The sequence below is a fragment of the Scyliorhinus canicula genome, chromosome 7 (assembly GCF_902713615.1).
Source record: "Scyliorhinus canicula chromosome 7, sScyCan1.1, whole genome shotgun sequence".
Lineage (NCBI taxonomy): Eukaryota > Metazoa > Chordata > Chondrichthyes > Carcharhiniformes > Scyliorhinidae > Scyliorhinus > Scyliorhinus canicula.
Window position 1 is genome coordinate 57,801,364 of NC_052152.1, and position 16,853 is coordinate 57,818,216.

General features: G+C 50.9%; 1 protein-coding gene across 1 annotated transcript in view; it reads left to right on the forward strand.

Moving 5' to 3' along the window:
• Positions 1 to 16,853, forward strand: part of mao (monoamine oxidase) — a 227,772-nt gene that overhangs the window by 185,422 nt on the left and 25,497 nt on the right. Inside the window, exons 10-13 of the mRNA XM_038802087.1 lie at positions 3,836 to 3,889; positions 4,639 to 4,696; positions 12,386 to 12,483; positions 14,762 to 14,873. Of these exons, the coding sequence (XP_038658015.1) occupies positions 3,836 to 3,889; positions 4,639 to 4,696; positions 12,386 to 12,483; positions 14,762 to 14,873 (322 nt within the window). The remainder of the gene's footprint in view (positions 1 to 3,835; positions 3,890 to 4,638; positions 4,697 to 12,385; positions 12,484 to 14,761; positions 14,874 to 16,853) is intronic.

Genomic DNA, 16,853 nt, shown 5'->3' on the forward strand with positions numbered 1-16,853 from the left:
TGCACCAGGCTGTCCACTGCGGTCACCAACCCAGCAGTGTTGGCTTCAGTGCACTGCATTGCGGGCAACATCTCCAGTGCCTGTAGATTCTGGGACTCCTCCAAGCGGCTATGGATCTGCTGGCATGACATTGACATCTCCCTCTGAATGTCCCAGCTGCACCCTAAAGTCTCCATCAGCTCCAGGATGACCACTTCCGCAGGCTCAGTATCAGCCTGGGAACCAGCTGGGGGTTCCTGTCTCCGCCTGATGTGCATCAGCAGCTGTGTGGTGTTCAGATTGTGCCCCAGAAGCCTGACCACTAACATTTCCCACCGAGGTGTGTGTATCTGCGCTGGTTGAGGATAGGAATGACAGCTGTGCCGTGACTATTATGGTGGCATCCTCAGAGCTCCCCTCAGAGGTGGTCTCATCGGAGGCTGGAGGGGGGGCCACCCGGGGTGGGCCGGTACCGTCAGCTGGAGGACCTGCTGGAGATTGGATGTGTGGTCAGTGGGAGGGATGGGTCAGTCAGTAAGGCAATAACAACTCACATTTGACAGGTCCTCCGGGTGGAGCCTGGTGGTTCTTCACATCCGCGGCATCCGCCAGCCCCCGCGTGGGTGCCCGCCCTGCCCTCTGCCACACCAGTCACCTCCAGGGCTTGCTTCTCGAATGTGGTGAGGATTTTATATCCGTCGCCCCACTGCCAGTCTGGGCCCTCTCCCAACGATTGTGGGAGAGCTTCTCCTGAGGAGATACAGAGAGGGCATTATTCAGCACATACGTGGTTCACAGTGGTGGGAAGGGGGTTTGTGAAGGCTGGGTGAGGGGTTGAAGGGAGAGGGGGTGAAGGGAGGGTTGGGAGGTGCGTAGGGAATTGGCGGCGGATGCTCGGGTGGGGGCGGAACAGTCTCCGGGGGTGGGAGGGGGGGGGGGGGGGGTGTGAGGGTCGATCTGCACACTCGTGCTGCCCGGTGTAGACCGTTGTTTTCCTGCAATGACCAGTCCTGGTCACACTCCCTTCACTCACAGCCTCCGGCACCTTGTCCCAGGCAGCACTGGCTGACCCTCTGGGACCCTCAGAGGAACAAGACATTTCTCCTGGACTCCACTGAGTCTAGCAGCCTCCCCAGATCTACATCCCTGAATCTTGGGGACGGTCTCCCGGGCGCTATTGCGAGCTGGGGTTGGCTGAGAAAGTGCAGCTTAAGAGCTGCTTGATGTTGTTATCCGGAGGGTTGGCGAGCGCGGTGCCAGTGAATCGGCTGACGAGCCTTCATTTGCGGCGAGAAGCCCGTGGGGCCTTGTTAAGGGGTGTTGCCAGACCGAGTGCTGGGAAGCTCGCGTCAGTTCCCGCTCACTACCACACTTCGAAATTTTTTCTAGAGAATCGCGCCCAAAGTCCCTTAGCGAGCGCATTTAGCCGCGTGTTTCACAGTACTCGCAGTGCCGAGTAACATATGGCTATTCAACGCGACTCGCATTGCATAAGGGGCCTCAATGGGGAAGGCCGCACATAGCCCCACTTTGTACAGTGGATAGCAAGTGGGGAGGCCCCAGAAAAGATCCCTGCTCCAGCCCCAGCCTGAACACACTTTGGGAAGATCGGCAATTCCCCCTGCCGCACCCACACAAGGCACTCCCAGCCCAATTGCGCACGTGCAAAAAACGTCAACTTTACACCTTGGCAGTGCCACCCTGGCAGTGCCAATACAACTGGCAATGCAACCTGGGCACCATGGCAGTGCCTGGCTGGCATTCAGGTGGCACAGTCAGGATGCCCAAGTGGCATCAGCAATGCCAGTGTCCATGTATCTGGGGCCTCCAATGCCCCGGGAGACCCCCATAAGTGCCGTTCCAAACCGTCCCCGTTTATGGGGGCCAGTGCTGACCAGCACGCGCCCAAGTTTCCGAGTCGAAGGAGATGAATCCCAAAGCCTTAGGTACCTCGGGAATCTGCACATTAGTTTAAGACTGACTGTCTCGCTCTAATGTGCAGATTTGCCAAAATATGAATCCGCCCACAATGGCGAGATTCTCATTGCAAAGTCACATGAGATCTCATTGGATCTTGCGAGGCATTGTGAGCCGGGTAGATCCCTGGACTGGGTCCTGCTGCTTTTATCAGCAATGCTGCACTGTGGGAAGCTGCTTTTCCGGCACTGCATGGCCATTGGATCGTGCCCAGTACGTTTTTGTTGTATCACTCCGGGTCCTTATCTTTCATTAAAATCAGGGATCTGGAAGCCTTAACCCTCTTGTCCTTCACCTTACCAATCTTTCTCGCTGTTGCCTGCTTCCTCAACTGATGGGTCAGCATCCTACTCACCTTCTCCCCATACTCATGCATTGCCCCTCTGGCCCTCCACAACTGCCCCACCGCCTTCCCCATGGATACTAGTCCAAACTCCGTCTGGAGCCTCTCCAGAGTCTTCAAAAGCTGATTCTTGGGAAACTGCCCCGAATATTTGGATTTTAGTTTTGTTGGGGCAGTTGCTAACTCAAGTCAGGCCTGCCACTCAGAAAGTGCTCAGCAACAGCCACGAGGGCTGCTGGGTGCCAAAGCGGGCTGTTTAAAAGGACAGTCCTGGTGCTCTGAATCTTTGTCCCAATTGTAAAATAAAGCAGTAAAACCAAAAACAGCCAGCAAACATTTGCCCCTCATCTCCCACAGACTCCACATACCCCATTCATGTCAACTCATGCCACTTCATACCCACATCTACCCCATTGTCTCACATTGCCCTCCATGCCAGCCTTGTGCCAACCTTTGACCCACTCATTTCCATAGTTCTTTATAGCCCTGATGCAACTCAGTGCCAACTCATGGGCCTAACCAACACCCTTTGCCTTTACACCCTCCATGCCAACACACCCACTATCCACCATGGGTAGACCCCTGGAGCTCTGCTGTGATTAAATAAAGTTCTAAATATCTATTATAGGCTTCACTATATTAGAAAAACATTGATTTAAGCCCATCCATTGCATTTAAATCACTTCAAATACTTAAAACCTTATTTAAAACATACCTTTCCTGCAAGTACTTAATCCCTTATAAAATAAACAGTTGTAGTCATTGCCTCACTTCAGAGACAGTTAATCTGTCTAGGACCTCTTGAGCTGTCAATCAAATTGTGAACTTAAAAGCCCCACAGCAATAATGATAGGTTGTGGAAGCAGTCAAGCAGCACTAATCTTATAATGATAACCCTCAGGCTTATATCAGCAAACATCTATTGAAATTGAAAGCACTTTTGTTTTACAACTGCAGGCTGGCTTATTTTCTTCTCCAAAATTTAATGGACAGTATATTTAAATGACTTGACAGCTTGACAGCTTCCATCTTTACGCACTTTGATGTCTACTCTCAACCACATGGAATGCAGCTGTTCAAAAAGGCACTTCACCACTACCTTCTCAAGGGCAATGATGGATGGGCAATAGATGTTTGTCCAGCCAGTAATCTTTGCATCCCTTGAAAGAATAAAAGAAAATAGCAATTTCAAAGGGAACCTCAATTTTCCCAAAGGGATATGTTACCTCTGCAAATGGATACCTAACCTTGCCTAAGAACCTCCAGTAGGTTTAGACCTTTTCCACGACTTGACTAAAATCCAGAAGTCATGTTTCATATACCTGAGTGACTAAAACTCCTTCTGTTTGAAGGTAGCTGCATCTTTAAAAGTGCCTTTGTGAACTGCAGATGTGTAAAATACCTCCAGCCCTTGTTCCCCCTTTTCCGCACCCCTCCAAGCCCCTCGTGAAAATGGTGGGTGTCAAGTTCAGGAGTGGGTTTTCTGGATTCCGGACTCTGGTGCCATTCTGTCTAAGGCAACTCTTTTTCTTTCAGATTTATCCTTTCTCGAAAAGCACGGAAGCTGACAAACCTCACAAAGGAAGCTAGGTGAGTGAACTTCTTTAGAAATTATACATGGTTAATGCCATGTTTTATAATTAGTCTGGAACCACCTTGGGCCCAAACACTAGTATTTCCTCTCAGCACTTGTTCCTTCTCTTTCCTCCTTTAAGACCTACCTTAAAACCTCCCCTTTAACCAAACCTTTAGTCACCTATCCTAAAATCTACTTCTTTGGTTTCGTGTCAGATTTTGTCTGTGTAAATGTCTGTGAAGCGTCTTAAGGAGATCCCTACAGTACAAGTGCTGTTTGAATGCATGTTATTGTATTTGCTAGTAATCATAAATCACAAATTATTTTGGTAAAAAGCACCCATGGTGAACATAAACCACATGTGCTAAATTATGCTGAACTACTAGGCCTGAGGCTTATAGAAATGTCCTCCTGCTATGTTGCTCCATTGATATTCAGACATATCGCCGTTTCACTCATCATTAATCAGTACATTAATCTCTGCTTACTTGATCTGCTTGGTGATGAGAGTTTGGATCTACTGATGCAATGGCATTCATTATAAAATCATTGCATATAAATCACCAGTTTTGTAATTTAGTGATTTAACAAAGACATTATTTACAAGTCTGCAAAAAAATTTGTAACTGAAGTAAAAATGCCTGTGGATTGAAGCCATACCATGGAGTAGCCTAAACCCATGAAATTATGCATTATATACAGCATCTATTTTATTTGCTACTGCCTACTTTACAAGTGACCTGGATTATTTTTTCTTGTGCAGGAAGCAAAAGATCTGTGAAATATATGCCAAGGCACTTGGGTCTGAGGAGGCATTGCATGTAAGCTATTTCTTCTCTTGTGTAGTTATAGGGTTTAATCTTTTTTATTTTATCATATTCAATCATATTTAGTGTAATAAATTTCCCCAAACCACACATCACGTTCAAGGGAAGGAAGTCTCATAGGCCCTAAGATCCTCAGCGGGATTCTGTGATCCTGAGGCTAAGTGTTGACGCTGTCAGAAACGCCGTTGCATTTCTCGACGACGTCAACACGGCCTCAGGATCAGCAATTCTGGCCCCTACAGGGGGCCAGCACGGCACTGGAGTGGTTCAAGCCGCTCCAGCTGCTGATCCCGGCGTGAACTGGGCGCGGTGGGATTCACACATGCGCAGTGGCACCGGCGCCAACACACACATGTGCAATGGAACTGGCGCCAATGTGCGCATGCGCAGTGCCTTCCTTCGCCGCGCCGGCCCCGATGCAACATGGCGCAGGACTACAGGTGCCTGCACCGAAGAGACGAGGCCCCCAGCCAGAGAGGCCGACTCGCCGACCGGTGGGCCCCGATTGCGGGTCAGGCCACATCGGAGGCCCCCCCCCCCCCCCCCACTGTAGGCCGTCCCCTTACACACCGAGTTCCCGCTGGCTGAGAGCAGGTGTGGACGGCGTCGGCGGGACTCGCGTTTTTACTGATGCTGCTTGGCCCATGCCGAGCCGAGAACCGGCGGGTTGGCCGCGTAGAGTGGCCCCCGACCGGCGGCGCGCCAATCACGCTTATGCCAATGGCGCCAATTCTCCGCTCTGAGGAGAATCGCATGTCGGGGCGGCGTGGCGCGGTTCACGCCGGTCATGGGGATTCTCCGGCCCGGCCCCGGGCTGAGAGAATCCCGCCCCCTGTATAATTTGTTTCCAGGAAAATAGACGCAAACGACCACCTCTTTGTTCCAGTATTCTGAAGAATGTTCTGATATCAATACCTCCTCATGCAGATTAGCAATGTTGAAAACAACTTTCTGCTGGTTAAAGGCCAGTCGTGGCAGAACCAAAATAAACACAAAAAAAATATTAAAACCAGGCCGTACCAGGTGCCTTTCAAATCAAAACAGTGTCCTTTCACCCATCTTAATGCAGAAGGAAGCAGCTGAGCATCCTGTAGGATATACATACTTAATGTTCAGCTGTTCCAAGCAGCAGATCGAGCATAAACAGGCAGCTAGCTGGACCCGTCCTGCAGTGTAGCATTCTGATCAAATAATTAGGATCCCTTGACTGAGTAATTCTCATTTCCTTGCATTATATTTGAAGAAAGCAATTGAAGCCTCGACTGGGGTTTTGCTGCCAGAATGTAAGGCCCGATGTTGGGTCCCCATGCAGGTTCTGAGCCCGCGCAGGAGGCCAGCTAGACCGCAGCCACAATCTTGCTAGTGGTGGCCATGTCATGACGTTGTGCAGAATTTCGAAGCTGCTGGCCCAAGCAGAAGGCAGGCAGACCTGAGGCCGTGACAGATGCCACTGATGGCTGAGGCTGCTGCTGAGGCTGCTGCTGAGGCTGCAAAGGTAAAGAGATGCCCATAGTTCACCTTGAGGCACCTCGCAGCTAGGTAGGAACTTTCTTTACCGTACCAGGGTCAGACAGTCCCGGCGGTCAGATGGGTAGCCATGGAGGGGTGGGGGTTTGGAGGAATGGCCAATTGGGCTGGTGTGTACCTACGCAGGCCATGTAAAAGCCAAAAGGGAAAGGCCATCCCAACACCAGTAAAATGCCAGCAGACACGTTAAATGATCTTCAGTTGGCCTGTTAATTGGACCAATTGGCTTCCTACCTCTGAGTCACTGTCCTTCCAAACTTTGGGAATATTTTGCAATGTTGGGATTCCCCCCTGGTGCCTTCTGTTGCCATTTTTCCAGCCCTCCCAACTCCCAACTTGTACAATCCCAGCCCTTGCTCCAAAGCAGTCACCTACATTCAGCAGGGCAGTGGTCCCCAGTCACAGCAGATGCAGCAGTAGTTATTTTTCAAGTTAGTTCCACCAATATTCAGGGAGGTTGCTCTTCTGGTGTACTTCCTTTGTACTTCTTGTGGGCGAATGGCTGGAACTTGGGTTAGGCCCTGGATTGCTTTTCCATGGCCTACCATCATGATTTCTGTTTGGCCTTTGAAGGAAAGACCCTCTGCTTTTCCCTTACAGGTCAATTCTTTAAAAATTCATTTTTGGGATGTGGCCGTCGCGAGTTAGGTCAGCATTTATTGCCCATCCCTAGTTGCACTTCAGAAGGTTATGGTGAATTGACTTCCTGACCTGCTGCAGTCCTTGAGGTGTAGGTACACCTACTGTGCTGTTAGGGAGGGAGTTCCAAGATCTTGACCCAGTGAAAGTGAAGGAATGGTGATAAATTTCCAAGCCTGGTGGTGGGGTTCCCAGGTATCTGCTGCTCTTGTCCTTCTAGATGGTAGTGGTCATGGGTTTGGAAGGTCCTGGCCTAAGGAACATTAGCGAGTTACTGCAGTGGATCTTGTAGATGGTACACACGGCTGCCACTGCTCATCAGTGGTAGAGGGATTGAATGTTTGTGGAAGGAGAAGCAATAAAGCGGGCTGCTTTGTCCTCGATGCTTTGAGCCTCCTAAGTGTTGTTGGAGCTGCACTCATCCAGGCAAGTGGAGAGAATTCTACACCAGGCAGCACGAGTGAGTAGACCCAATGCTCACCCCTGTAACCCCCCCCCCCCCCCACTTACCGAGACCTGTCCGCCCCCATGGGAGCATGCACCCCCAAATCTCAATTACCCTCCCACCACTGTGAACCATGCGTGTGGCTAACGATGCCTCGCTGTCTCCTCAGGAAAAGCTCTCCCATAATCTCCCCGATCTCCCAGCCTGGCAGTGGTGTGCCAGATCTAAGAATCCTCCCGTCCTTCGAGGAGCGTGCCTTGGAAGTGATTGGGGTTGCCAAGGACAGAACGGTCACCCACGCGGAGGCTGGCGGGTGCCGCAGAGATGAGGAACCACCGGTGCTCCACCCCGGAGACCTGTCACTCCGAGTTGCTATTGTCTTACTGATTGACCCATCTCTCTCAATGACCACAAGTCCATTCTCCAGCTGGTCCTCCAACCGGCAGTGTCGGCCCATCCCGGGTGGCACTCTCTCCAGCCTCCCAGGAGACCTCCTCAGAGGAGAGCTCCGAGGATGCCACCATAATAATCATGGCACAGCTGTCATCTCCACCTTCCACCAATGCAGATACACACAGCTCGGTGGGAAATGTTAGTGGTCAGGCTCCTGGGGCACAATCTGGTGAGCACCACACTGCTGATGATGCACTTCTGGTGGAGGCAGGAAGCCCCAGGCGAGATAGCAGTCGGAGGTCTGCTGGATCCCAGGACCCAGCTGGGTCCCAGCCTGATGTTGAGCCTGTGGAAGAAGTCCCACTCTCAGATAGAGAGAAGGGCAAGTGCATCGAGGATCCTGAGGGCACCGAGGTAGGGTGGGACGGGGTCAAAGGGTATGTAGAGGGTGAGGGGGTGAGGGGGCCTGCAGCCCATCACCGCAGCAGGGCAGCGGGCCCTAGACGTGGTTGGTGGGCCCGAGGAAAGGGAATTTGCCCGAGTGGAGTTTGGCCTCGGGCGAGGAAGTGAGACCCTGCTGAGTTGTGATTCCCCATGATACGTCTGTTTACACCCCACTCCACCCTCATCCCCACACTCGCACCACCCCCACATCATACCCCACCCACCTCCGGCGTGCAGTATAATCATGCGTCTTGTCGTGTGCCTTGCAGGAGCTGCTGGTAATGGGGTGAGTCCTTCTAGTGGCCTCCATCCCCAACCACAGCCAGTGCCACAGCCCGAAGCCCCCCTGTGTGCCAGGTAGCGATGATGACAGTGACATGGAGGGGACCCATATGCCATTGTGGTGGCGGTTAGGGGTGTTATGGGAGAGGGTGAGGTGCGGGCGGTGGTAGGGTGGGGGTTGGATTGCGGGGGGTGGTGGGGTGGAGGGTCATTGAGAGGGTGGTGGATGGAGTTGGAGTACCAGGTTGGTGGGTGGAGATTGGGGCCTGAGTTGTGCGGGTGGTGGTGTGGGGGCATCTATACGGCTGTTGTCACCCTGCAGAACCAGGGACCAAGGTGGGTGGCAAGTGGGATGCGCAGCAAGATGGTTGCTTTGCTGGCTGTGGCAATGGCAGTCCATACCTGGAGACCGCCCCAGTTCCATGGGGGGTTACTCCGGCCCCATGGCCTGTCCCCCCCCCCCCCCAGCCAGCCCGGCCAGTGTCCGGCCCAGCAGCCCATGGCTAAGCCTCTCTGTGTCCTACCTCCTCTTTCTTCCTCATCAGCTATGGTGCCAGTTTCAAGATTTTTAAAAGCACAAGTGAACTGCGCCGTCGGGAATTCGCTCCAGTGGAGGCGGAGAATCTTGGAGGCCCCGAAGAATACCGGCGGTGGTAGGGTGGGGGTTGGATTGTGGGGGGTGGTGGGGTGGATCTGCTGATGATATGCATTGACGTTTACTGTACGTGGGGAGTGGAACGCTTTGACGCTGCTGTCGAGACGATGGAACATTTCAATTTGCTCACCACGATTTTGGCGTCAAAAAGAATTCACCGCCCAAATGCGTTTCCCAATTTCGGCGTCAGCCAACAGGGAATCCCGCCCATGACGTTTCAGCAGCAGCTGAAGTTCGGAGACAGGAGTGAAGTTTGGTGATGTTATGGAGGTGGAAAAGTCAGTCTTAGTGGCAATGCTGGAATATGAGGTCCAAATTCTATCCTGGAGACAAATATGACACCAAGAATACGAACAGAATGGTTTAATCTTGGACTGTTGTCATGGAGATGGGAAGAGAGTTTGGAGTGGGGTCCGAAAACAATGGCTTTAGTCTTCTCGATAGTTAATTGGAGGAACCTTTTGTTCATCTGGTCCCGGATGGTAGATAATTTAGCAACAGTGGAGGAATGAACAAAGGTGGTGGGAGGTACGGTTGGGTGTCGTCAGCGTACCTGTTAAACTAATGCTGTGCTTTTAGATGTTGTTGCCGAGGAACAGAGTGTAGGTGGGATATAGGTGGGGGCCAAGGATAGATTTTTGGAGGATACCAGAGGTGATGGGTTGGGAGCGGGAAGAGAAGTCATCACACGTGATTCTCTGGCTCTGATTAGATAGATATGAGTGGAAGCAGGTGAGAGCAGTCCCCAGTTGGACGGCAGTGGAGAGTTATTGGAGAAGGATGGTGTAGTCAATCCTGTCAAAGGTTGCAGATAGGTTAATGAGGACAAGGATGGAGAATCTGTATCAGTGCATCGTGGCATCAGTTAGTGAGGCTACTCACAGTAACCGCAAGCCTTGTAATAGTGTCCCTGTGGACTACATGTTGTAAATGTGATTGACAATGCAGATGCACATCTCAAATACCCAAGCAAGAGACCCAGCAGTAGATCAGAGCACACTCACTGAAGATACTTGGGGTGCAAAGGCAATGTTTCATGTGATTAGGCATATCAAATGGCATTGGAAAATTCAAACCATAAGATATGTTGGGTCAGATTTTGCCGTAGAAATAACACTAATGGCACAGTTAAACTGTGAAATCGGAAATCGATGCCTGAATTACCCTGCTCCTCCAAAACCTGTGCAATAAAGACGAGAGGCTTGGCCAATAAATAGAACATAGAGTGCAGAAGGAGGCCATTCAGCCCATCGAGTCTGCTCCGACCCCCGTAACCCAATAACCCCTCCTAACGTTTTGGTCACTAAGGGCAATTTAGCATGGCCAATCCACCTAACCTGCACGTCTTTGGACTGTGGGAAGAAACCGGAGCACCCGGAGGAAACCCACGCAGACATGGGGAGAATGTGCCGACTTCGCACAGACAGTGACCCAGCAGGGATTTGAACCTGGGACCCTGGCGCTGTGAAGCCACAGCACTATCCAGTGGTGCTACCGTGCTGCCCGTTACATGGAACGATGCGAAGAACTTGTAATTAAGTCCCACTAAACTTGCCAGAAAAAGGACTTGCACTTTCCAATGTAAGTGAATTTTTAAGTCTTAATTAAGTCTTATAAGTCTTAATTATCAAACAACTTTTCTGGCAGTGAAAATTGGCTTTTTGTAAAAGGGGAGATGGGGAGATGATGAGGTAGTGGTAATTTCACTGGATTGGTAATCCAATTGGATTGGTCCAGCCTAATGCTCCGGGGATATATGGGGCGAGATTTTCCGGTTGACGACGCCAAAATCGCGTTCGGCGATCAGCCGGAGAATCATAGTTCACCCTGAAATAAGGGGCAGTTGCCTGAGGCCCTCCCCCGATGCTCCGCTCCCGACAGCGTGGATATCTCCTGCTATTATTTGTTGGGTACTCAGCGTGACAGCTGCGGACTCAGTCCAGCGCCACCACAGTCCGGGGGGGGGGGGGGGGGGGGGGGGGGGGGGGAGCGCAGATCTGAGGGCAGGTCCATCCTGGGGGCTGGGGGCCAAACGGAGGATCAATGGCCGCTTTGCCCCAAATGTCCGGTCGTAAAACCCCACCATTCCCACGCCAACGTCAGGGCATAGCCTGAAAATCGGAGAATCCAGCCCATGATTCTTCAACCTGCTTTGTCAAGGAATACGTGGCTTTGCCTTTACAAAAAGGTTTCACATGTCCCATAAATAATGCTGGCTCAGTTTTGGTTCCTTGGCCACAGTACGTTGCAGGGCAAAATCCCATAGAAAGTCTGTGGGCAAGTATAATCAACAGCTCGCTTTGTTCGTTTGCTGCTGAGAACAACATCCAGCTCATTGAAAATGAAATAGCTTATTTGTAGTATAAGGCAATTGAGTGCACATGGGATATTTGTTCAGCATATTTTGCCCAGCCCTTGTACTTTGTGAACTTGCTTAAGCCTTGTATCCATCCTCTGTGCTCTACTAATTGAGAGAGCAGCAAAGGTGGACAGCTGATCAGCCAAATACAGTGCTTAATGGTTTACAGCAACCACTAGCTGTTCCCAGAACAGTCCCATATACCTCCATGAGTGATGACCATCTCCATTGCTGTAAGCTCATCACTTTTGGAGATGCTCTGCTATATGATTGTACAGATTTAGTGGCAGTTGAGTCTCCCTGTACTTTTCCATACATATCATTGCTGGCTGGCATTTCCTCATAATGCTGTCCAAGTACAGAACACTAGTCATCTTTGAGCTCAGAATCCCTGGGTCACTGTTGTTGCAAACACAACTTGCCAGATGATCATAGAATTTGCAGTGCAGAAGGCGGCCATTCGGCCCATCGAGTCTGCACCGGCTCTTGGAAAGAGCACCCTACCCAAGTTCAACACCTCCACCCTATCCCAATAACCCAGTAACCCCACCCAACACTAAGGGCAATTTTGGACACTAAGGGCAATTTATCATGGCCAATCCACCTAACCTGCACATCTTTGGACTCTGGGAGGAAACCAGAGCACCCGGAGGAAACCCACGCACACACGGGGAGGATGTGCAGACTCCGCACAGACAGTGACCCAAGCCGGAATCGAACCTGGGACCCTGGAGCTGTGAAGCCATTGTGCTATCCACAATGCTACCGTGCTGTCCAATGATGTTCCCTGTAGAGTCTTTCTGCAGACTGACTGCAGCAAAGCTTGCCTTCAAAGATCTGTATCCACTGTCAAGAATTTCAGATTTCTAAATGATGTATTCAAACCAAAAAGATACAATATGCCACAGAATTGTAAGCTTTTTGTGTTTTTTTGTCCAGCCCGTTCATTATGAAGAGAAGAACTGGTGTGAAGAGCAGTATTCAGGTGGATGTTACACTGCGTACTTCCCTCCGGGAATTCTGACTCAGTATGGCAAGTATGTACACTAATTTTATTAGCTCCATCAGTTAAACAGTCACTGAAGTGTGCATGAATTCAGATTGGACCTTGTAGAGCAGAAAATTGCTAATTTAATCAGCATTCTTGTACAGAACATTTGTTCAGCTTTATTGCCATTCTGCAAAGTGAAATCCTGCTTCTCCATACTGGTCAAAGGAACGCTTGCTGTAACATCCATAGATTGGGTTAAAAAGCTGTATATTGTCCTGCAGTACTCTTGTTTCTGTTGATAGTGAGGTGCTCTTTGGAACCTTGTGCCCAGTTACATCAATTTTATCAAGGCAATAGTGCATGTCTAATGCATTGATTGCACTGCTCAGCTGCACACCTTCATTACAGGCAGTGAAAAGGTTGGAACAAAGGTTTATTACTGGGCCAAAGTAGATGGGTGGGACTTTAAGCTGTATTTTGGTATTATACCTGATATGATGGTCCTTGAAGGTAAATTGGTGATGCAATGCTTTGCAAGTGGAGTTGAAATAGATAAGGATGAGGTTAAAAGAAACCTGGGGCAGAATTTTACACTCCCTTGTGATGGATAAATTGCAGCATGTAGCCACCCCAAACTGTTTCCCATTTTATGGGGCAATGGAGGCATTGGGTACCCCACCCACCTATGGACTTATTGAAACCCTTAAATGGGCAGTTAATGGTCACTTAATGACTGTTTCTCATCCCTGTGGCTTTTTACTCGCTGCATATGCCAGGTGGGTAATCGGGCAGTTTTTACTGGATGAGCTGGCGTCAGGCAAGCTGTGGTTATGCAGGCGGTGGGAGGGGAGGGGAGGGGGGAGGGGAGGGGAGGGGAGGGGAGGGGAGGGGAGGGGAGGGGAGGGGGGGGGGGCTCACCCTTGCGGGTGCCCTGTGCCGATCAGAGGCACCCTTTCCCGAAAACAAGGTTTTCCCCTTCCCCCACCTCTTAAACCCAAGTGCCCAACCAGCACTCGCTTGCTGAGGCCTGCCAGCCAGGCCTTGCCTAATTCCCAGACAACTAAGGATGCCCACATCTCGTAAATAAATTTAAAAACATCAATAAACAGGTTAGCATAATTGGAAAGGCAAAATACTGCAGATGCTGGGAATTTGAAATGAAATACAGGAAGTATTCAGGTCAGGTAGCATCTGTGGAGAGAAACAGAGGGTGTGATGTCTCTCCTGCGATTCACTGGCCTTGTTTCACTTGAGCGAGAGTGTAAAGAGGCTGGAGAATAACACCCTTAGAATTTCTTTTAGCACTGGGGAGCTGAACTCCGAGATTGGGCTGCCATTTTGAAAGGTGCCCCGATCTCTAAGTGAGTTTGTGGGTCCCCCACACCCATGGGCAATGTCACCTTTAACACATGGATGTGTCCCCCACATCCCCCAAGTGAGGACAGCTGTGGCGCGGTCCCTGGGGGTCATCCCACTTCAAGCCCTCTTACAGCATCCCCTCCCTTCCAGGACCCCACCCTTCACCCCCCAACCTCACAGAGGCTCCAATTTATGTGCACTCCATTCTTCAAACTCTCCCTCCACTCTTTTTTTATGGGCATGGCTCCCTCACCCCCAAGTCCTTGGCAGTGCCACCCTGGCACCCAGGCAATGTTCTGTCGGCTTGGCAGTGCCAGGATGGTCGTGCCAAGATGCCCGCGCTCCAGGGGGAGTGCCAGCGGGTCACCCTGCACTGACCCTGACTACCCAGGGGTCTCCTGGGACCCAGACCCCCGGGTGCTGTTCCGCCAGGTCCACATTTGTGTGGACCAGTGCTGAATGACGCCCAGTTGCGGCCTCACTGGGGAGGCCGGAGAATGGAGGGTGGCCAGTGAATGCCAGATAAGTTTGCCGCAGGTGGTTTAAAACCTTCATCGGTTCATCTAGAATTTTACCTGTGATACCTCTGTGGTAGAATTGTGGAAGTGAAACCCCTGGAATAATTTAAAGAAAAAAGTTGATACTTCAATGGGAAGAGCGTACAGTTCTTCTGGATACATGAATCAAGATAGCTCAAATGGCCTTTCTCAGCTTTAAGTATCTCATCATGTTGATGCTGCCAGTGGGTGCCAACAAAATGAATGATTTCCATTCTTCCCTGGAGGAGCACAGAATGAGAAAAACACACACAAAAATTGGCACCACTTTTTATAATTACACCTATAGGTGTACTGGTTGATGCTGGCTAGTTGCACATGTGCACATACACATTCCTATTGACTCATTATAGCAGTGTTCCATATCATAAACAACATGTTGTTGATGAATATATTTTGTCTTTGAAGAATCATAAGGCAGCCATTTGAGAAGATCTACTTTGCTGGCACTGAGACAGCCACCGAGTGGAGTGGATATATGGACGGTGCTGTGCAGGCCGGGGAGAGAGCAGCCAGAGAGGTAGGGCAAAGGGAATCCTTTACTGTAATATTTTTTACTGCGCTGCTCAACAAAATTCCGGTTGATTAAGAAAATATCCTGGTGTTGGGAAGTAAGTGCGACTGAATCATACAGTGAAATAAATATAGTCTTTGCATAAGTGGAAACATTCCTCGTACTTCATTACTGAGATGATAGGCTGGATTCTTCGGTTCCCCAGCCACGTGCTTCTTGGTGGCGCACCATTCGCTGGCGGTGCTATTCTGCCTTCCCGCCACTTGTTAATGGGATTTATTATTGTAACCACCCCACGCTGTCAGGAAACTCGCGGGTAGGGGTGCACTGCCGACAGGAAAAGTGAATTGCAACAGCCAGAGAATTCCGGATTATGTGTTTGCCTAAAGCATGCTGCTTGCAACGTAAGTACATCTTTAATACTGGACTCTCACCTGCTGCTGGTTTTCAAGTATTTTATTTATGAGACTCGATTGGCAGATGACACATTGAGCCCATGGGAAGGGAAATCTACAACTTTATTGGTAGCTTGATGAACATTCATGTCTAATCCTTGGCTCCATGGTAGCAATCGCCTCTAGTCAGAAGGATGTGGATTCCAGAGACAAGCATATAATCTAGACTGACATTCAGAGGAGTACAGTGGGAATGCTGAAGTGAAGTGCCAACCTAGATTAAACAGAGACCCTCTCTGTCTTCTCAGATGGAAATAAAAGTGGTTTTCATGTTGACTTGGCCAAAATCTATCCTTCAACCAACATCATTAAAACCAGCGCCAACCCACGCATGCATGGTTGCCGTCTTCCCCTCCGCTGCCCCGCAAGACGTGGCAGCTTGATCTTGCGGGGCAACGGAGGGGAACGAGTGCGTCTCTTAGAGACGCCGGCCCAACGATCGGTGGGCACCGATCGCGGGCCAGTCCCCTCCCGAGCACGGCCGTGGTGCTCGATCCCTTCTCCGCCCCCCCCCACTGGCCCCAAACTTACCTTTTGTGCGATGTTCACGCTGGCAGCGATCAGGTGTGGTTGCCGCTGGCGTGAACAGGTCAGAAACGTCAGGCTGCTCGGCCCATTCGGGCCGGAGAATCGCGGGTCGCCTTGAAAAACGGCGACCCGACATGCCATTTTAGGGGGGGGGGGGGGGGGGGCAGAGAATCGCGGGGGGTGCCAGAGCGGCCCTCCTGCGATTCTCCCACCCGGCCTGGGGAGCGGAGAATCGCGCCCCTTGTTTTTTTTATTTGCGGGGCTTTGCCGTGTGCAGCTAGGCCCCATGACAACAGTGATTATGGGCTGGGTTTGACACTTGCAATTGGGACTGCAGCACATGTGTAAGATCAGTGTGATGACTGTATCTCAGAAACCCAACATTAAGTTTCCCATAATACTGCAAACGGACGGGTGGGCCGGGATTCTTCGACCCCGTGCAGGGCCGGGAAGACACGAGAATCGCGCCCCACCATCCCGACGCTGGCTTACCGATTCTCCCCCACCGATTCTCAGGCGCCCGCGGGATTCCCGCCGTACCGGTCGGGTGCATTGAAAGCGGCCTTCCCCCAGACGATTCTCCGGGCCCTGACGGGCCGAGTGTTCTTCCCCGCCTGGCCTCCAAACCCCAAACCACATCCCCCTTACCCCAGTTCCCCTGTTCCCAAGGTATCCAATCCCTCACCAATCAAAAAGCCGCCTGCCATGGCGGCAACAGTATTAACAGTATTCTCTATGGACCTGCTTGCAGTACCCAGTACTGAGATCTGGAGCTGCTGGGACTGCTAGAGTTACCGGCCAGTCCAATTAATTGGCAGCTCTCAGGGATGTGACTTTTGCCTCTGAAGGGCAGATGTCCCACTCTCTCTGCTCTCATAAACTGCTGGTGGTGAGTTATTCCTGCGGGATGACATTTTAAAAAATTGGATACTGTTTATGACAGAGCAGTAGCCTCCCCGCCTCCGCGCCCTGTAAAATCCAGTCTGACATTTCAAGAGTACTT